This window comes from Siniperca chuatsi, linkage group LG4, assembly GCF_020085105.1.
Source record: "Siniperca chuatsi isolate FFG_IHB_CAS linkage group LG4, ASM2008510v1, whole genome shotgun sequence".
NCBI classification, from domain to species: Eukaryota; Metazoa; Chordata; class Actinopteri; order Centrarchiformes; family Sinipercidae; genus Siniperca; species Siniperca chuatsi.
The window spans coordinates 9103232-9125737 of record NC_058045.1 but is presented as its reverse complement, the minus strand read 5'-3'; the positions used below and the strand labels follow the sequence as shown (position 1 = coordinate 9125737).

General features: G+C 40.8%; 1 protein-coding gene and 1 long non-coding RNA gene across 3 annotated transcripts in view; both read right to left on the bottom strand.

Moving 5' to 3' along the window:
• Positions 1-21949, bottom strand: part of LOC122875189 (LHFPL tetraspan subfamily member 3 protein-like) — a 28951-nt gene extending 7002 nt beyond the window's left edge. Inside the window, exon 1 of one of the 2 annotated variants that reach the window (XM_044194064.1) lies at positions 20619-21949. In XM_044194064.1, the coding sequence (XP_044049999.1) occupies positions 20619-21045 (427 nt within the window). In that variant the 5' untranslated portion in view covers positions 21046-21949. The remainder of the gene's footprint in view (positions 1-20618) is intronic. The other variant, XM_044194063.1, reaches the window with a different exon arrangement.
• On the bottom strand, positions 8816-10613 carry LOC122875190. The gene is made up of 5 exons (XR_006377767.1): positions 10455-10613; positions 10329-10370; positions 10168-10239; positions 9719-10085; positions 8816-9156 (listed from the first exon to the last, which is right to left on the bottom strand). It is a non-coding gene; the product is annotated as an uncharacterized LOC122875190 (long non-coding RNA).
• Positions 21950-22506: the final 557 nt, after the last annotated feature.

Here is a 22506-nt window from a genome sequence, read left to right as displayed (position 1 = left end):
TGACTTTCTGGTTTGTTCAGCAATGCAAGGTGTTTGACAAACAGTTAACACTAACAATAGTTTACTCAACTGCAGATAACTCAGAAGAGGAGTTTGATGCAGTCAGTGCAGAAGAAAGGAGATGCAGCTGCCTCTGTAAGTCCTTGTCCTTGTCTGTTTGAAACAGTGTTTAAAGTCCACCATAGCTGCTAGCAAAAACTAATAGTAGCTAGCTAGCTCAGGATTTTTTTGGTCTAGTTTGCACTGCTGTAGTTCTGGTTTTAGGATTCTATCGTTCAATTTTATGTTACATGTTTTATGTCTGTCTTTAAACCTGCAATAACTGATATTTTATGGCCACTTGGGGGCAGCAGAAACCAGTTATGAACGTTTTAGCACACAGTTGCTTATTTACACAGTCAGCAGATACAGAGCAACATTATCATTCATTTGGAGTCTTGTTTCTGGCCACCTGATGAATGTAAGTCACTCTGTTTTAGCTCAGGTTTTGGTCTCTACCAACTCCTGAGGAAAATATCTGGCTCTTTATCTGCGAAATGCTCCACTATGTTCACCAGCTAGACACTAACTGAGCAGGCAGTGTAGTTCGCTGAAAACAGCTGCCTGCTGCGGCCAACAACGACTTTATGAGAGCGGTGAGCGTGAACCAAAACAATAAAGTTGCGGGCCGGACAGCTAAACAATGAGCTGAAACTCAATATGAAGCTCCGTAAGGTCAAGGGGAGCTGCAGATTCAGGTTATAATTTTCCCGGATCGTTCATCACTATGAGTAACCCCTTTCAAACCGTGTCTGTTTTCACTTGGTCATTTGATACATTGTTATTATAAAATATTGATTATAGCCATTTTAAATATCTTGGAACCATGTTGAAAATAAGTGTTCTCACTTTAGCATGTTATCCCTTGGATTGGTGTGTTTTTTGTAGATCCATAAATAAATCGAATCAAGGGTGAGGGCTTGCTTTCACAGCAGTGAGGACCCTAGCATGTTCAGACTTCAGTTGGGTGAAAATGGCTTTATTTGCTTTAGTCGTTGATGCTGCCTGGAGAAAGAAAATAACAAACAGTATGAATTTGAAACAAAGTAAAAAAAATAAAAAAAGGTTATTACAAATATAACATGATAATAGAATACTGATAATAGAAACTGTCCATGCATTCGCTGGGTGCTCCTCCATTGGGGATTTGGGAAATGGGCAATCATAAATAGCGGTGCATTGATATGAATAACCTTTTCTCTTTGGAACAAGAATGAGATCCTACCAACCATGCTTCTCCTAACTGCATGAATGCCATGTATATCATGGTTTATGTAACAGCTTTCACCTAACTGAGGGAGTGCCATGGAAGACCAAATAACATTTCATCCATACACATTACTATTCTCTCTTCCTCATGATGCATTTACTACAAAGGTAACAAAAGCCTTTCTAGATCCATGTGGGCGTCTCCTGCTCGCCTTTGGCTCAATTCAACGCCATCATGAATATTACATTGAGGCTCAGGAGGAGAGAGAAGAGGCACACAGAACTCTGGAGCAGGTGAGAGAGAAACAGAGGGTGCCGGAAAAAGACAAATAAAAGAGGTGTACACCGACAAATGCTGATAGCATCAGGGGAGGGAGACCAAAAGAGAACAAGAGCAGTAAAATATCTGTCACAGTCACTACTGAACGCTATAAAATATCTACTCCAAAGCCTGCCTCTGCGGATGAACATCTCCGAGGATGCACTGGCGAGGATTATGCCAACAGAGGGTGCCACATATGCCGCTCCTGTTTCCAGAAACAGCTTGTGGTTAGAGGAGGAGAACATGTCTCCTCCATTCACTGTAACAGAAAGCCTGGAGTCAACTAATCCATAACCACACAACACAACCCAGCAGGCTCATCACAGCATCCACTTACATAATGAGGAGCTTAATTAAAATTCACAGAGGAAAAAGAAAAACTGTAGCACCTTTCAGCGTACACCCATGTTAATAATACCAAAGGACAAAAGAAGGGTTCATAAGCAGCATGGCATTCTTATGTATTTAAACTCTTTAAATATATTTAGAAATATTTTTCTGCATATATGGGACTTCTGAATACATTAAAAAGCTATGGTGCATTCATTCAAATGTCATTAGGGACATACTATAACACGGTGAAACTATTATTAGCAGCATTAATGGGCCAATTTTCTTGCTTGGTGTTTTTTTTATTACCACAGATAACAAGCCAAACATGAAAATGAGTCATTGTATCAATTCTAGCACAGGTAATGCAGTTTAATGACAAAGAAAAACATTATCTAAAAAAAATCAATCATCAGTCATCAAGCCATATTTGATATATATTTACTGCTTCTCCAATTTGCTGATTTTCTGTTTTGTATCATTGTAAACGGAAAACACCACCATGGGAAAATGTGATTGGTATTTGTCACTGTTTTCTGACGTTTTATAGACTAAACAAGTCATTGATTGATCACAAATATTAACCAACTGATTAATTAATAATGAAAATAATTGTTAGTCCAAGTGCCTAGCATAAAAAGGTAACACTTTACTTTAAGTCCCCCATTTAGTATTTATAAGCAGTATACAAGCACGTAAATGGTTTATAACACACTAATGTAGTTGTAAACAGATATATGTGTTTATTAATGTATTTTTCAACAACTATAACTCCTCCTGTGGGCACCCGTAAGTGGAGGCTGGTGTATGAACAGACAATGAATGACAATATAGGAAAACACAGTTGTAATAACATAAAATATGTCTTCATAGGAGAAGTTATAATTGTTGACAAATACTGTACATTAATAAACACTTGCTAAACAAATTACCCTATAGCTGCTTACAACTACATTATAGTATGTTAAAAACATTTATTAAATGTGTATGTACTGCTCATGAATGCTAAATAAGGGACTTGAAGTAAAGTGTTACCAAAAAAACATTATCTCATTATCTGTTGGCATTTGCTGGCTTCACCCACTCGCACTGCATTGGAGTACAACTTCATGCTGCAGTAATAAATGGTGTGCTCCAAATCCTGGCAACAGAAATAGCAGCATACCTGACAGAATGCAGCTGTCAGTTGGAGCAGAGACGAGATATTAACTGACGGCATTATCCTACCCTTTCAGCTTTGCCCTTCTCTCTGTCTCTTTCCTGCTCTCTCTGGAGAGCAGCAGACAGGCGCAGAGAATGGAGAGACAGATTATGAGGCAGAGCAAGGCAGCAATATAGGGAGAGAGAGAGAGAGAGAGACAAGAGGTGGTGAGAGACAGAGCCCATGTAGGGTGCCATGCTCCGGCCCTGTGTGTGGCCGCCAGCAAGTACCCAGCACCATGCTAACGTCATGAGCACTGGCTACCATATGCTGGAGCCCCTCGGCGGAGCTATTCTCAGCATTTACTCGTTTTTGTCTTTTCCACACACATACACACACCTCTCTCTGTTTGTCTTTTTTCTCTCCCTGGGAACACTGGGACCATGCAAGTGGCAAACTGGACTGAGAAATGCTTGTTGGCTAACAGCAGCTTATGTAAGAGACTGTAGGTACGGCAGATTAGGTGTGAACAGCGCTACAGGAATGTCTGAAGGCAGACAGGCAGATGGTACAGAACGGTATGATGGCAGTAGATTTTTCAGAAGCACATTGGCTCATTTTCCCACAGAGACTACTAAATCCCACCGATACTGAAAGAATCCCATTGCCTCCTATAATCTCTGTGTGTCATTTTCAAGTAGTGTAGGTGCCTGGAGGTCCAATGTGACCTCCAAAGCAGCAGCTTGATTGGATTTGTGTATCTGGTTTGCAGACAAAGAAAAATAAATCACATATGCTATGCTTCATTTGAAAGACTATAGGGTTGAATCTACCTCCATGGCATTTGGCTCATGTTTTACTGTGTTTTCAGTGTTTTGGCGTGTCATTGATTGCACTGGGTGGCAGATGGAAATACACAGTTATTTGTATTTCCTGCTCTTTCCATCACTTACACATCTGCAGCACATCTAAGCAGCCATGAAAAGGGATTCACATTTTTTAAAACTCCCACAGTCCTTTGTGGATCCCATTTTCTTCTCTCCTCATTTAAATAGCTGTGACAAACTGAATTACGCATACACACATCCCAAACTGCTCTATCTCATGCTGAATATGGATCCACTTCTACCACATACACAAACAGACACGTGCACAGACATATATACAGGTAAACATTCCCCTCTTTGTGTAAAATACACACAGTGGCTTAAGTGCCGAATATCATTTGTCACTTCTCATAGTGAAACATCTTGGTTCTGATGAATAAGAGAGTGTGTTTACTGAACTGCCAGCCTCTCTGGTGAATAAGCCCAGGGCTGGCAAAGTGGCATTTAAGGTAAAAACTCAGCTCAAAAAAGAAAATCGGCACACACGCTCTGGGAACAGCTTTGAGTAGTTATTCTGATGCAAAACCCAGAAAACCCAAGAAAAGAGACAGAAAAAGACAGTAACATTGTTACTCGCATCCAAACAGAACAAAATAACAGCATGTGATTGTTCTTCATTGGCTAGTAATGTGATCTACTACCCCTAAAGACACAGTTCAGCCCTGATGTTAGTTGTCTGCATAGCTGTTCTCTGTATTAAGCTCCTGGCAGAGTGAGATTCCTGCCAGTGCTTGGGCACAGTGTGACAGTGTGGCTGGGTGCTTGGATGACTCACGTTGCTGAGACAAACAGCCCAAACACCACATTGTGGGAGAGATGTGGGAGCAGTAGCAATAGCCTAAAGTTTCAAGGACCAAACAGTTGGTTCTGCATGTTTTAAGGATTTGACGTCAACCTGCGTATATTTTACATTTCTGCAGACCTTTTTTCAAAGCATACTGTGTGTTGGCGTTTCCTGCAAGCACTTGAATGCACCAACAAGTAAAACACTGCTGCCTGCTCACAACTGCATTATAGTACCATGCAATGATTGTGGAAAAAAAAAGCAGACAGTGAAACACTATGGCTTACCGCTCTCTACAAGTTGATTTTCATACCATACTGGCATGAGTTGAAATCACTAGTTTCAAGGGAAGTTCATCTAAAAATGTTCCGGATGCAATAACATCAAGTATACCTGCTTTTGTAGTGAATGAGCTGAAACATACAAAACTACCCAGAGAAGCAGTCTTCTCACTTGAGGAGACCAGCATGAATTTTATCTAGGAAGAAGAACAACACATCTTTTTCTTCATCTGTAACAGCTTCTGTTGAGGAGCCCTTGAACAAATCCCTCCAGCAGAGCTGCTCAGTATTTGTCCTGCAAGATGTGTGTTAATATTTGTAACTCTATTCTCCTATATTGCTCCCACAAGCCACTGTTCAAGTCATCAGTTTTACCTCTGTGTTTTGGAACACACTATATTCATATCAAATATTTTGTTTTTGCCAACTGTTAGTCTGTGTATTACATGACCTGTCGATCAATTTAGGATTGATTGCAGATTCTATTCCTGTGGAGCTGTACCCTTTTGGATCACAGATTATATAAGGGTTAGTTAGGTGTTGCCTGTCCCTGAATGGCTGTTTACACCAAAACACATTAAGCAGGGAATGGAAAGTTGGGAAGGGAAAGCTCAGAAATAGTGTCCACCACCAACAGAGGAAACATTTAGCCAGAGTAGACTGAATAGTAGTAAAAAAATTAATGGTAAATGCACTGCACTTTTATAGAATACATTAAACCTTAGTTGGAGAAAGAGCTTTGCCATTTGCCTCTCATTCCCCATTCACACACACACTCACACATCACTGACAGCGGAGCAAGGCACCGGCCTGGCTATTGGGAGCCATTTGAGGTTTGTGGCCACTGTATGGCCTTACGGGCAGGTTAGAAGCGATACGCAGATTTTTCTGGGATTAAATATGATTTTCTGCTACAATCCAAAAGGATTTCAGTTCATAGGCCTAATTTAAGTCTGAGAAAGTCTGAATTCTTTCATATTGTTCTGCTACCAACGGAGCCTATCATTATGGTTTGATCATCAACTCAACATGCTTCACTCTCTATAGGTTCCTCCCCAGCAATTTCTGGTATTCTTCCATTTGTATTTTGCAGGGGAATCTATGGGTTCAGATAGCATTTGTCTAAGTAACTTTCCTGATGTTGTCATCAGAAATCTATGTAGACTTCCATAATCATGTGGATGTTCTGGTCTGTGACTGACCTTCCGCATATAATTCTCATAACTCAATACTGAAGAAAATATGGTCCCCACTTTACCTACAGAGCTACTTATGTAAGCTTTATGTAGTCAAATGATGAGGGTGTAGAATTAGACTGATTAATCTAATCTTTCTAATGGCCAGTCCAGAATGAAGTGTGGGCACTGGGCAGCATCAACCCCCTCTTCATGCTGGACTTCTCTCTGGCTCCAAAGATGAGTGAATGAGTACTAAAGAAAGATGGCCTAAGCCTATGACAATGATATGCCATAATTGCATCCAGATAAATGGGGCTATTAAAAGTGTATGATCTATATAGTGAGACTAAATAGAGTGTGTCACCACTTAAGTCTGCTTCATGGTCCAGGTTTATGGGGATGAAAGAAAACAAAAAAGAGGGTTATAAATGTGGGGATAGTGCTATTATAGAAACAGTTTATTGTGTTACTTAAATAACGTTATAATATGCGTCAGTTTATGTGACTGTAAGAGAAAAAATAATGAGAAATATATAGGAGTTAGAGTTTCATAGTTCCTCACAGTATAGACAGGAGATAGTTTAGACAGCTGGCTGGACACAAATTTAAGACAGTTCTCCAAAAAAACATTTCTAAAGTGTCAAGGATACAGTGTAAAGTGGAGCAAGAGAAACTTTTAAAACTGACTCCAACTATCTCCCATGAAAGATGAAGAACATGCTTCTTGAGATGAGCTGTCTACAGTCCAAATCTATTTCTGCTTCAGTTGCTGGCAAAACTTGGTGGTTGCTAGAGGGGAGCAAGGAGCTTCCAGGCATCTTCTGTATCCCACTCTGTCAACATCTTCAGCAATTTTCTGCACAACGAGCACATAATGCCCACAGCTTACCTACCAATTCAATTCAAAGGGCTAGAAGGAGCAAGAAATGTCTCAATTAATCAAATCATCTCTGTTCTGTGCCAGGATAAATCTTGGAAAAACTTTTTAACCATCTTGCAATGCTGTAAATAATCTTCCCACATGAACATATTACATATTATGGAGTACCTGAAGGCAGCGGGAAGCGCTCTGACTTTTACAACAGGGAATAAAACTCAGCTAGAAGGAGATCTTTAGAAATATCATTTCGAATACAGCTTCATAACAAGCCTGATGTATAATCCGAAAAAGAGACAGAAAAAGATACTTATCTGTCTAACAGCAGAGGGTAAAACGGATGAAATGTCTCTGTCACCACCCCCACACTAATACCCCAAATAGTTCTTTCTATCTATCTATCTATCTATCTATCTATCTATCTATCTATCTATCTATCTATCTATCTATCTATCTATCTATCTATCTATCTATCTATCTATCTATCTATCTATCTATCTATCTATCTCATTGTGTACTTGGAGTTAATGATCAGTGACTTTAAAAGCTTGTCTTTAATCCTGCGTACTTTGGCCAAATGGTATATATTCAGACAGCATGTGTGCTCTGACTCTTAATGTCCACACAGACCATCCGGTGAGACATCCGGCGCCTCATTATTACACATTGATTGAAGCTGGTGTTAGAACCTACATACACTAGGAGGGACACAGTGTGCTCTGAAATTATCGAGTGGCTACACTCAAGTGATATAAGGTTGACACAGAAGTGAGACACGTGTCTCTATAATAAATGGAGCACTTCAGGTTAAAGCAGAGGTGAGGATGCGGAGGTAGAGGGTGGAGGGTGGAGGGAGGGGGAGGGGGAGAGGACTCAAGGGAGGAGTGCAGCATAAACCGCAGTGAGCAGAGCAGAAGGGAGTCAGGCTGTGGTGGTGGGGGGCTTATGTAACAGGTTCAGATGTGGCCTGTAGCTCCATAGAAGATAAAGATTGGCAAGGGCAATGGGGATCAAAAGAAACCTTTGAATTTTCTATGAAAATACTGACAGGGCCACCAGTTCAGGGACACTGTGTTCTCTCAGTCAACAGTTAACATTAGGAGTTTTCACCCGGAAGCACCAACCAATGATGATGTAGTTACAACAGCATTTTCTGTGAAATAGCAAAATTAAAAATCAACTCCCTCCAGCCACCACTTTCTAACATAATAGTGCTTAAGGCCTAGACTGACTCAAACGCAAATTACTGTAGATGACAGAAATTAATATATTGTTTTATATATTTTACATAGTGGTGGAAGAAGTATTCTAATTATTTAAGTAAAACTAGCAATACCCCACCACTATAAAAATACTCCATTACAGCCACAAAATGTACTTAAAGTAACAAAAAGTTAAAGTTAAAAAGTACTTATTATGCAGAATAGAGAGAGATAAACAATACCTTCTGTCACTTTTTAATTGACAAATGATTGATGGTGACCTTTGACCTTTGATTAAAAAGGATGTCTCTCCCCCCGGAAGTGCGTCACACTGGAAGTGCGTCACGTCGGAAGTGCGTCATGCCGGAAGTGTGTGGCGTTATGCGTTGACCAATGAGCGTGAAGCAGGCGTGGTTAGCAGGAGCCAATGAGCGTGAAGCATGCGTAATAAAATCTTTTCCATCAAGGTAAGCACAGCCGCACCATCAGTTTAAACAGTAATTATCTGGTACTGTTTAAAAACCCTCGAGACAGATTACAGTTGAATATATTGGCTCAACAAATGTTTCCCGGTTGAAAAGCCTTTTTATTAGAAAGTTTTGAAGATGCTACCAAAGATCCTCACGGGTATTTAATCATCGATCTCACACCCGGATGCCCAGAACAATACAGACTAAGGACGGGAATACACCCCCATCAGTGGCCCGTCGTCTATCTACCTAAATCAACATCATTGCAATTTATACAGATGATAAAAATCACAGTCTGAAACAGTTTACAAATTGTCACTTTGTACACCTAACTTCTGACAGATGAGCCAACAGGCTCTAGCCATCAGCTCCAATTGCTGGCGTGTAGCTCTGCAGCACCGAGGACACATGGATGGTCTGGACCTGGGTCTGTTTGCTGGAGACAAAAAAGAGAGAGAGAAACAAAAAAGAAAACATTAACTTCATAAACGGGCAGATTTCATAAACACAGCAACCCCTTAAGGTATGTAAACAAACAGCCAGACCGTGTGTGTGTGTGCGCGCGTGCATGTGCGTGTGTGTGTGAGTGAGAGAGTCACAACTTGTTGTGAAGACAAGAGTAAGGACCAAAAACAGCTGTTTTTACTTTAAGAGAGACTGATGAGAATAACAAATGCAAAAACCCCAGAATTTATAGCATCTTATCTCTATATATTTGAAAAGCACCAGGATAACGCTATAACTCAACCAACGCCGTTAATAGCTTATAACAACACACAGTCAAATATACCTTGTGAGACTCAGCTTTGTTGAAAGTTCATTTTTAAGCACGGCCTATTTAATTTCACACATACAAAACCTTCCGTGTATGCTTATGATGTAAAATGAGAAAAGGAACATACATTGTGTTCCCTTATGGGTAATTATTACATTTATACGGAGTGATTGAATCGTCTCACAATGCACTGTAAAACAATTTAAAAAGCAAATAGACTTACAGCGTGCCGATGGAAATCCTTTGCTGGAAGCCCCGCGGGATCTCAGGTATGGATTCTCAGAACTGGTTCTCCTGTTGTTGCGACCCGATGAGAATCCTGGATCTCTGTCCGCTGGTTGAGGCCTAGACCTCTCCGCGGCCATCAGCGGTTGATTAGCGGTTGAGACAGACTCCCGGTGAAATGGCGGTTGTTCTTCAAAATTTTGTTGCGGTATCACATCCCCTGGATCTCTTCCGGTTAACCGGACAGACTCTAGAGAATGTATAATGTTTTTGACGGTCTGAGGCATGCCCTGTTGCGTCATCCTGTGGCGGTGATGATGGCGATAACCCTTCTTAGAAATATTGATCCAAATCGCCCCACAGGTCTAGCATGAGAAACAAGTTTTTGATAAATATTCTGCGTAAGTTTTAGGTAAAAAAACTGGTGAAAAAAATGTAGCAACTCACCGGGTAATACCACGTCCTCTGAAAGCACAGATGAGGAGTCAGTATCAGATGAGGTCTCGGGTGTTGATGACTCTGAAAGATAAAATTTATAATCACGGTAGGAAATAAAAGTCTTTTAGATATTTCAGTATTAAAAATACATAATGTAGACCTGTACTTACCAGACTCCTCTGCTTGAAGGTTCAGCCCTCCGTTTAGAGTCACTGCAAAGAATGAAAAAAGTCCCTATGTTTCTGCCTAAAGGTTTAAACGCGTAAAATTTAGCTTTAAAGATATAGGTAATTTACCGGATGCTTGAGCCGTTCTCCGTTGTCAGATTCAGAAGTCCTATTCTCTGCGTCGTCTTTAACTTGTATTTATATCCCCCAATGGCACAGCACAGAGACCTCTCCACACGCTGTCCCTGCTATGTCTGAAGCAGTTGGTTATATGACCTGAGCTCCTCCCTCTACACAATACTATGTAAATGCCTAAGTTCACACTTCCTCCATTCTTCTTGATCTTCACAGGCCACTGCATGTTATCAGAGTGGCTGGTCAGTGAGGACATGCGAGTCACCCCCCATGCAATGATCAAACAGTCCATATCAACAGGGTGCCGGCTCTGGCCTGCCAACACATGTGCATACATTTCCCCCCCACTTTCTCTTATCTAACTAAATTACCCCTAATTAGCTGCAGTCTATGGTGTAGAACAGCTGCTGACCTGAGATGCTGCATGAGTTAGACCTGTACAGAGACAAACATCGTACATACAGGGTGTACGCAGCACAAGCTATCAATAATAATAACACAGCCCAAGTTTTCATATCCACAGTCACTAGGTACCCCTATCTTTATAAGGTCCTGTGTGTGAAAACAATGCAATGATCAAGCAACCCATATCAACAGGGTGCCCGGCTCCGGCCTGCCAACACATAACCTCTTGATCTTCTCTGGTTCCTGTGTGTGTGTGTGTGTGTGTGTGTGTGTGTGTGTGTGTTTGATGCAGAGATTAGCCTCTGAGATTTAACATTTATTTTACTTTCTTGTCATTTGAGATGTTTATTATCCAGACCTCCAACACGGAGCTTCACACAGAAACAAATGTCAAAGTACATTTGACATCAGGCTCAGTGTTAAAGACACTAATTGTAATTTCCTATTATGATATTGTGAAACTTTAAAGTATAATCTTTTTTAAATATGCCTTAAGACCATAAAAGAGACATTTCTTGATCTGTCTTCATACAAAGGGCCTTCAGAAAGAGCAGGAAACAGTGATCCTTTTAGGGACACAGGATGTATAGATGATTGAGAATTGCCTTAGGCAGCTGTATGGTTTTATTTACTCTGTGTGTGAGGAGATTCACACGCCGATTTCAAACTGTCTTTAGGGTGATGGTATTACAGAGGAAACTCTGACGCCCTCATTCCTTGATCTTCACACAATCTGCACAGGAGTTGCAAGAGATGCTGCATGTAGACATTCATCAACGGATATCTGGACATTTATTCAGCTTCAAAACTTTAATCATTTATTTTTGAGTTCACATTTTCACAAAATTATTGCCTCACGCAAGCTCCTCCTAACCTATTTTCCCATTGGCTAACCCTCCCTTTGGTTCACGCAAACTCCGCCTACCCTCCCACATCTTTCCAATTCATTCACACCTCACTCTGCACCGGACAGAAAACAGAGAAGGACGTGTCTTTTCAGAATCAGAATCAGAAATACTTTATTGATCCCCATAGGGAAACTCTTTGTTACAGTAGCTTGCCTTTACGTCAGTGCACACAGGAGAAGTACTAGAAAACGATATGATACACTATAAACATAAAACAGGTCAGACTCTTTGCTCCTGAAAGATTAGATTTTACAGATGGTAAATTTGTCAATTATTTTTATACTTTTGTTACTATTGATTTCACTTAAATGATTGAATTATTTAATCATATTATTTAATTTACAGGGTTTTTCATTCCCACGCCTACTTTACTCCCATTGGCTCCTGCTAACCACGCATGCTTCACGCTCATTGGTCCACGCATAACGGCACGCACTTCCGACGTGACGCACTTCCGGGGGGAGAGACATCGGGGTGCATTGAGAGTGCATTTCACTCTGAAATGTAGTGAATAATTGTACTTAAGTATAGTACTTGAAAATGCAAATGTACTTAGTTACTTTCCACTACTGTGCATATACACACGTCATGCACGAACATGTGCGCACCTACTATTATTGTCATTACAGCAAGGAATGTTTTTTTCATGGGTCACAGTGTCCTTGCTGTCCCACCTCATCCCTCCCCCCTGTGGAATAAATCAGCAGCCTCCCCCGTCTGAGCTCTGAGCCAGGCCGCTTCTGAGATCACAGGGATTAACTCCGGCAAATCTATAGTGCACACCTCGCAGGGCTACAGGGACACAAAACACAGGGGAGTCACAGTGATGACTTTGCTGGCATTTAGAGTTTGTATTTCACACTGCTACACCCACACTCACAAGGTGTGGGCTAATTAATTAGCATTGATTTGTTGTTGATGTTCAAAAACATGATCTCAAGGTTCTTAAATTAAACCAACTGTTCTGCATTCACAAATAAGCATTAAATCAACAAATATGCATTATGACATCCCTGTGAATCTCTTGCTGTGCTCAAAAGACCTAGCCATAGTATTTAATTACCCCCCCCCCCAGAAAACACATACAGTACATGCATGTAAATGACTATGCGTATGAGTGCAATTTGTGTAATGGTGTGTGTGTGTAGATATCCATCATCCACCCTCTCCTCCTGCTGTCCACCGTCAGCAGGACTGTGAGCTGCACTGATGGTTCCCCAATGCCTCCCGCTGGCTATAATTAGATGGTTCAACTAGCTATTATGTGTTTCTTAATTACAAAAACGCAGGAGTGGAAGGGTGTTGATTTGAAAACAGATTACCTGTGTAGACGTGAGCCAAATGAGTAAGAAAGCAAGATTGAAAACAATGGGAGAGACAGGTTACAGTAAAAGACAGATAAACACACAGACAGAAAAAGAGCTAAGGAGAGTCACAGTGAGGAGTTTGTAGTCTAGAGATCATCCCTGTCTCACCTTTGAATGTTGAGCCGCCTGCTGCGAAAGTGCCATGTGTGGATTAGTGCACATTGCAGCGTCCAATTGATTTGATTGAAAAAAGGTTGTGGGTCAGCACATTCAGCTTCAGCGCTGCTCTGAAAAGACCCAGTGAGAATACAGTGCAATTATCCCGAACCAGTTGTCATCACTTCTCTTTACCACCTGACGGCCATTGTCTTGTACCCCAGATGACCAGTGTGGATTTCAGCCAAAGATTTCTGAAGCCTATTTAGGACTTGTCTTGTTTGTTATGTCACTTACACCAATATGAACCCAATTTCTCATTCTCTTTTTTCACTGGTGTTTCATAGTTAACAGCGCTGATGCACCTTGCTGTAATAACAGCAGACAGTACTCTCCAATGATGTTTCGCTATCTGCGTTACACAAGTCTGCCCGACTGGGTATCTGACTTGATGTGCTGTAGAGAGACATTAGTCCTTGCTCTGTATGTAGCTGCAGCAGCACGAATGACTGGATACATCAGACTGTTTCTAACATGATGATGATAACCGGCGGCCCCCAAACTGTCACAGACTGCTGTAGAATAACAAAAAGGTCCAAGGTTAGATTAACCTCCAGTCACAGGCTGCAGTTTGGACGTTTCAGTGTAGCATTTATGAAGGTTTCAGGTTAGTCTACTGCACATTCAATTGGACAAATTCAGACAACACAGACTGTACAGAGAGGACACAGGTCATTTATTGATCATATCGGAGGTATAATCTGGATATTGGTAGGCCTCAAAGAGTAAAATCCTTCAATTATTTTTCCATTTACTGAAATTAGAAAATGCCAGTTAACAGTGTTGATGAGTCACTGGTTTATTTCTCCCATTATCCATCCACTTAACATTACTCCTGTTATATTGCTTTCTAAAATTATGAGGCAGGTGTGTCTTCGACTAACATTTGCTCAGTTACATGTCTGTGTACACCTTCTAGAAATACCATAAATAATAGCAGAAAGGTGTTGCAAAGCACTATTTACATGTATCATTACCACCGCAAATTAATTAGGTGCTATGTTTTTGTGACGCATAAAACCCGTAGGGAGGTGGTTAGCGGTGGATGGGGGTCTTGTCTGAAAACGTCTGTCTTAAGAAGTATGAATTTACTTTGATAAGGATGTCAGTATGAAACAGTACTTACAGTATTGGAGTTTCCAACTAACTGGCATCCGAGTTAGCTAACCTAACTCTGAATAACATCTGTTTTTTATACTTCACTAACAATTTATTCAAACCTGCAATAACTGATTTATTTTGTTTTTGGCCACTTGGGGGCAGCAAAACAAGCTGTAAACACAGCATTGACATATTCTCACCTCATAAAGGTGATATGGCAAACATGGTAGCAAATAGTTGCTTATTTACACATACAGCAGATACGGAGCAACATTAGTATTTATTTGGAGTTGTGTTTCAAGCAACGGGGCGATTGTAAGTCCAATATTCACTCGTCTTTTAACTGTGTTTTTGTTCTCCACCAACTCCTGAGAAAAATATCTGGCTCTTTAGCTGCTAAATGCTCCACTATGTTCACCAGATAGTCACAGTCTTTGTCAGTCTACCGTTTGTTCTGGGCAGATAGTGAACAGTCAGTTTTCAGAGCTTGTGTGCTGAAAATAGCTTCCTGCTGTGACTGGAAACTGCGCTGATGAGAGTAGTGAGACTTAACCAAAACAATAAAGTTGTGGGACACGAAACCAAAACAATGAGCTGAAAGACACTATAAAGCTCCTTAGATCTGAGGGGAACTGCAGAGTTGGGTGATAATTATCTATGGGTTCATCATTACGGACATTACACATAGTCGTTGAACCATTGTTTATATAAAATAGTAATTCAGCAGCTTTAAGTAATATTAGTGGAGATGTGGTGACATTTTGTAAAAACTCAAAAGACCAGACCTACACTGCATTAGCTTGGTCTTTCAAAGTACTTCACAAAGTCAAACCAAATTGAAGTGAACTCGCGGATAAACAATAATTCACTGGCATTGATGGAGCATTACAATGTTAACTTAAACTTCTTTAGGGTAGGTAGCTATGATGTGTGAAAATAGTCCGGTTCACTCACTGGAACTCAATACGAGATGCAGTTAAGATGCAGAAGGTCATTCAAGGATGTAACTGCAAAAGTCAGTTGAAGATGAAAAACTTCTAATGTGCTGAAAGTTAATATATATATATATATATATATATATATATATAACTTGTTTGGGCAAATTTTCTTTGTTTACTTTTTGGTATCAAGGCAATTATGGACAAAGTTTAACAGCACTTCAAATTAAAGTAAACTCTTTGTGCATTTTAATAGAAGTGCTGTTCATTTATATGCTAATTTGTGCTATAGCATAATGTTGTTTGGGATTGGCAGCCTGAGGAGTTGTTTTTCAACAAAGATGCATGTGGCCAAAAAAAGTTAATCAACCCCTGGGCATGGATGGTCATGTATTAGCATGCAGACCAAGCATGTGCACCTATTATGTCTACCGAATGTAGAGAATGTTGCTATGTGAAGCATGCACACATAGATGCGAATGCACAGGAAGCAAAGCAACGGCAAAAGTAACAGAATCAGCCTTTTCCTCAGTCAAGCACTAATCTGCTTTTAAAGGCCTAATAGGTATCCAGATAAAAGTGCTCGTTTGCAGCATTAACTCTGGTGACGTGGAGCGCATAGGTCTGGTACTGCTGCAGTGAAAAAGTGCAGCTCTATGACGGGTGCTCCCATACCAAGCTCCACCACTTTCCACCTCTGCATTCAACTACGCTTTAATGCTTCTTTCAGAACAAGCCTCTCAATAGAGCTAATGGACCATGGGAGTGAGAGCCAGCCACATAAAATGCAGATAATGATACATAGAGAGAAAGAAAGAGGTCACCCAAAGGATCAGTATGTTTTCTCTGAGCTCTGTTATCTGATTTGTTTTCTGTCTACCTTCTGTGTCTTCTTTCTGTCTGTCAATCAGACCTCATACTATTCTCTCATATGTTATCTTCCAGTTCTTTTTTCTCTTTATTGGCATCTCTGTTTCCCCTTTATCTTCTCACTGACCTTTCTCACCACTGTCAGGCAATAAAGGTTTAAAGTTCTGATGTGTTGATCCCTCTTGTCTGATCTTTATCCATCTTTATCTAAAGTAGATTTTAATTCATTTCTTGAAGGCTATTTTCTGTAGCTGGAACACACACTCATATAAGTATATATTCACTCATATATTTCATATACATACAATGAAAAGAATATATAGTGGAATTTTACTTTTCTTTCAAAGAGACAGACAGCGACAAGTACCTTTCTTACTGCCTATGCATGCAGTATGAAGGTATATTGACTGAGAGCAGCCTCGTAGCTCAATTCACAAGATTAGTCTAAGGGCAGTAGTAAGGTCAGTAAGGTCAGCCCTTGTGATTACTGGTCTGACTAATTTACATGTTGGAATTTGGCCTAGAATCAAAACAATTAGTCAATTAATTAGTCGACTGACAGAAAATTATTCAGCAATTATTTTGATAATCGATTAATTGTTTAAGTAATTTTTCAAGCAAAAAATGCAAAACATTCTCAAGTTCCAGCTTCTCAATTGTGAGAATTTGCTGTTTTATTTATTTTATGTGATAGTAAACAGAATATCTTTGGTTGGACAAAGCAAATAATTTGAATAAATTACCTTGGAATAAATGTAATTTTTCACAATTTTTCAGTTGTGGATCAAACAGCCATCAGAAATAGACTTGCTAAGAGTAGATCATTAGATAAATGTTTCAAATGTTTAAATGTGCTTATCATTAGTTTATCATCAGAGAAAGCCATGCAAATGCTGCAGAAGGCACAGGCTTATGCACAATCTGAAACATCATCCCTAAAGTATTAACTACCAAAGACATCAAAGAAAAAACAGAGGATGTTTCCGAACGCATCATTTTGCTTCCCTGTGAATTCTAGGGCAAATCTTTTCTTTCTTAATTATTTCAGGAAGAAACAACAACCAAGCCCACACTAAAAGAACAGACCAAATAATAAAATAAACAAAAGGACAGAACAATAGAAATTTGACCTCTAATTAAATGCAATCCTTTGAAAACAGTCCAGTCTGTATCTTTGCATTTAGGCCAACCTCAGTCTGCACATTTGTTCTGCTGACTTTACAAAGCTTACGTCTTGCTTATTCATAGGTATGACTCATATGTTTTTGAGAAGAAACACTCTCATTAAATACAGAAAAAGGCTGGCAGTCGACATGACAGAATACGTAGACAGGGTAGAAAATGGTGAAGTAATTATCATTGACCTCAAAGTCTTCTTAGTTAATTGGCCTGCAGACCACTGAAGAACTGCAGTTACAGGACAGAAAAGGTGGAGAGAGAAATGGACAGCACATGTTGTATTCACTGGAACAAGTTTCTGAAGAGAAAAGAAGGGGAAAGAGGAGAGGGGAGTTAAAGAAAAGAAAAGGTATAAAAAGAGCGTGGAACTGGAGATACGGTGAGGTCAAAATGAGCAAGTGAAACAAGTTTAGATGCACAGAAGGGTGAAATTGTGTGAAGCTAACCGAAAGAGATAAGGTAAAGGAGCTTGTGCATCATGTAGCTTGCTGTGCTCAGCTCAGCGGGGGGAAAAACACGCTTACACCTGCATGCCATGGACTTGAGCAGATGCACAGATGGAAATAGCTCTGGTGAGGAAAGTAAAAGAAGGATACAAGTCCATCTAGGCCAGGATGGACGCAGGAGCATTTCTGCACTGAACTTTGTTTGGCTGAGGTCGACATTTTGAGAGATCTAATGTGTCCTGGCGGTTTGCTTTCTCATCAAACATTCAGCCTTTTTACCTGGGCTTCACGAAAAAACTCTCTTCCTGGAGATGACTAGAGATGTGTGTGCGCACTCACTGACTGATTCACTGGAGAGCAACTCTGTGCAACGGCGTGAATTTGTTATATGTTGTTAAGTGTTTATCCACAACCTTCTGACCTCAGCCCAAGGGGATTTTAGAAGGCTGCTGCAAGAGTGGCACACAGTATTTCACTTAAGTTACGTATACGTGGCCAACACATACAGTCTGACCTTGATATTGAGTTAGTGTATCTGAATAGCCCTTTTACTCAATGATGCATGGAACTGTCAGGTACTGTTTTGTCATACCATATAAATCTGCACCAAAGACAAGAAAAAACTATGAAATGTAGCCATACAATGAGAAAACAAAAAAGACCTGTAATGATGAGAGAGAGAAAGATCAATGCCACGAAGCAGAGAGCGGTGCTCTGGATATCATTCATGTCCCTAGACCAGATTAGCAGCAGGGATGGGTAACAACAAGCTAAGGCTGACCCACGGTGTCAATTTTAATTTAATTTTGCTTTTTTGGCATGAGATGAGATGTGTGCTGCCAAAATGTTTCAAAATGTGCCAAAATGTTTCAAGAAGGAAATCAGAAATACTTTATTGATCACCGAGGGAAAACTCTTTAGTGTTTCCTAGTGGATAAAGGAAAAGGGAGCAATAAAGAAATAAAGAAATAAAGAATGGTTTCTCACTCCCTTTTTCTCTTTCTCTTACACACACACACACACACACACACACAGACACACATTCTGGCCTGCCATTTATCATCATACTGATGATTTGTACCTCCCTATCAAGACATCAGCTGACAGTAAGGGGCCCATTACAGATGCCAGTGGGCCACCTGTCCTCCACAGGGCTAGTAAGTGAAGGCAGCGTGAGTTTAACCTTCAGCTAAGTGTAATGAAGTTTGACAGTGCTAAGCAGCCAGGCTTGCTCATTAGGCATCCCTGTGCCAGCTTGTCGTGGCCAGGGTCTCTCCTCTTGGCTTTCTCTTTCATCTCTTAGCTGCAGAGGCACAAAGCCCGGCAGTCTCCTCATTAGACAGGCCTTTTGCATTAATTCAGCCCAACATAACACACTGAGCTGGAGTTGTTCCAAATAATCCCCCGAATCTGTGTTTGTTGCGAACAGGAAGCTGCTCTGACCACTGGTACCGCTGAGCAGATGCATGTTTGGCAACGTTTGGACTCCTTTCAGATGATGGAGGTCTCCACTCTCTCTGGATGACATTAGCCAGCAGTTACAGTGACAAAATGCTGCCAGCAGCTGAACCACTGACCTCTACAGCATTTAAAACCCTCAATACCCCTAACTCTACCACACACACATACACCTGTTGGCTGAGGATAGACTGCAGATCATATTGAAAGACACATTATATTTGGCTGTATTGTAGCTATACCTCTTCGGTGCTATAATACCAGCATTATCATGTAATTAGGTGCATATGTTATGTGGTCACGCAGTCACATAAAAAATAGTTACAGTAAACATTATTTGTAAATTCATCATCTGTTATCAATTTGTATCAGTTTTTGGATATCACTAGAAAAGCATTACTAAAAGCAATGTTCCTGCATTACATTATCCAATCACACTGGACCATCATTTTTGACCAATAATAAAAAGAGATATGTGCTTTTCGGAGGTTTAAGCTGCATTACATGCTCACTTATGTTGTGGTGATGTATTAGGAGAAAAAAGAGTTATGATGAAAACAAAGGTGCATGGTGATAGATTAACATCTAGGTACCAGTGCCTCTATATTGTTATGTAAAACAAAAGAGTGATTTAATTTTAAAGGCACAATACATGTTCCTAATGTAAACAAAACAAAAATTCAAAATGCGGGAATGGAACTGGAAATGCACCCATCCAATCATTTTTCATATTAATGTCTTCAGTTGCTGATGGTTTGTTTATATCAGTGATATTTGTAAATTAACAGGATTTTATTTAGATATTTTGAAATACAGTAAAATAAGCTGAGAAATTCTTCACATGTGACTACACCTGTAGCTTGTACAGTCAAAAATTAACTGCAAATACAGTAGTAATGTCCATCATTTCCTCAGCAACTCCTCAGCACCATGGACAGCACTGTCTGGTCAGGGCTGTCGGCTGACAGCTCCAGGGGAGACCGTGGACACTGCCTGCTGAACTTCATTTTGGCTGCTCCCGCTGACAATTAATTTATCTAATCAACTGATCAATCAGATTCAAATCCAGCCCAGTGTTCAGGAGTTTAAGGGTGTCCAAGACTTATCATGCCAAGGACCCTAAACAGAAAGAAATTAGGCCCCAGAGACACTCATTTGATAAGATCCAGATAAGATCAAATTTTTTTCATTTAGAAAATATTTATATAGCCTGTAACTGTTATTAGTGTAGCTGGGAAGATAACAGTGGAAAGTTTTGTGAATACAGTGACAATTAATCATCCTCTAAGCCCCTTTTCAAGGTCCCTTCCAGCCCCTGCACCCCACTTACCTGATGCTGCTTGCATCCAGCCACAGATCTTGTACACGGTGGAGGTGCTGAGGAGGAAGAAGAGACTGAAGCAGCCGATGCAGGTGACAACCAGCATCATGGACATTCCAATGAAGAAGGAGGCGGCCTTGAACGCACTGGAGGGGATAGCGGCGAACTCAGTGAAGCTGCCCTGGCAGGCCAGCTCTCTGGCGATTCCGTCTCCGACGCAATAATGAAAAAGGCCGAAGTAGCCGGCCTGCGGCGTATCCACGCCATCCCCAATCCAATAGGGCTGTGAGAAGATGGTCACGTTAACAATACCGAACAGGATAGTGAAGATGGCCCATAAAAGTCCAATGACACGGGAGTTGCGGACGTAATTGGTCTGGTACAATTTCGCAGCTTCTGCAGATGGTAGCATTGATGCGGCAGATCCAGGTATCATTTTATGCAATCCCGAAGACTAAATGAATGTTGCGATCAGTCCGAGCACAAAGCGAGGACTTAACATTTATCACGCAAGCCGTTTTTACAGAAGCATCCCCGAAACAGCGAGAGCAAGCGAAGAATCTATGCCTGTGCAACTGCAACACAGCCACATCTGTCAGGCGCGATCAACTCATGACGTCGCATCCTAAAGCCAGGCGGTGAACCAAGTGAGGAGCTAAAGCAAAGAGTGCTTGAACCCAGGATATGGCCGATAACTCTGAAAACTCAACGACTACAGTAGCAGAAACAGGCTACCTCCCACTTGCTCCTTCTAGCCGTCAGACGTGCACATCGCTGCCGCACTGTGCCGCTCACTGATGCCCTTGTCAAACCTCGAAAAACCTCCGAGCGAATAAGAAATGTGTTATTCACACCGACCTCAGCCACACAGCATAAAACGCGCACGTATCCGCGCAAATACACATAGCAACCGCCTATAACAAGCAGGTTATATTATGTCTCTGAATGGGGTCGCATCCAATAACACATTATAGGCCTGTAGCCTCCTTACAAATTAATGCAGCCTACAAGAATAACCATTCAGAAAATACGACGGCCCCCTTCAGGATCGTTAAACGGGAATTTATTCTCCGGTTTATGACAGCATTGTCGGGTTGCCAGTGATGCCGGGAGTCAGAGAGGGAGGGGAACAGACGGTAGACGCAGAAGCAGCCCGTTATGCGCGCGTCTATCTGTGCAAACACCTACTTGATAAAGCTGCGTCAACATCCACTGAACTGATCAGCGCGATCATATGGCCTAATGTCAGAGAAAAAAGGGGCTGAATGCTATCAGGTGGCGTTAGGTTTTTTTTTTTTTTTGAAGGATAACACTTTCCGCCTAAATCTGTTGCAAGTCGTTCCTGTTTCAGTGTTACCTGCGGTGTTAAAGTCGCAGCCAGCATTGCTCGGCCTCATGAGACGCTGCATTGCTATCAGGAGGTTATGTAACACTTAATGAAACTGCACACGATGGCCTGAAAAAAAGCATTGCACTGCATTGTATAAGGAGCTGTTTATTTATTTAATTTTTTTTGCTTTAAAATGCCAGAAGCAAATTAATGAGTAGCCTACTGTCTGCACTAAGGCTTAGATTCTAAAGTAATTACTCTCCCTTCTCAAGGGAAGAAGGGAAAAACAAAGCATCATATAATGCTTCTCCTCCCACCTTTTAGTGGTTGTTTATTTGTGTAGTGCATGTAGAAGTGCCAGGCAGCCTACATGGACATAAGACACCAGTTATAATTGCAGTGGTGAAGCAACATTTGTAAAATAATATATAACTTCTAACAGTGGCGGACTCAGGTTGTCTGAGGGGCAGCGGCGGGAAAAATAAAAAGGGCACCAGCGTGCAGAAAGTCGTGACGCATTTATGGTGAAACAGTTCCAGTTGTTTTATTATGTGACTCAGATTTATA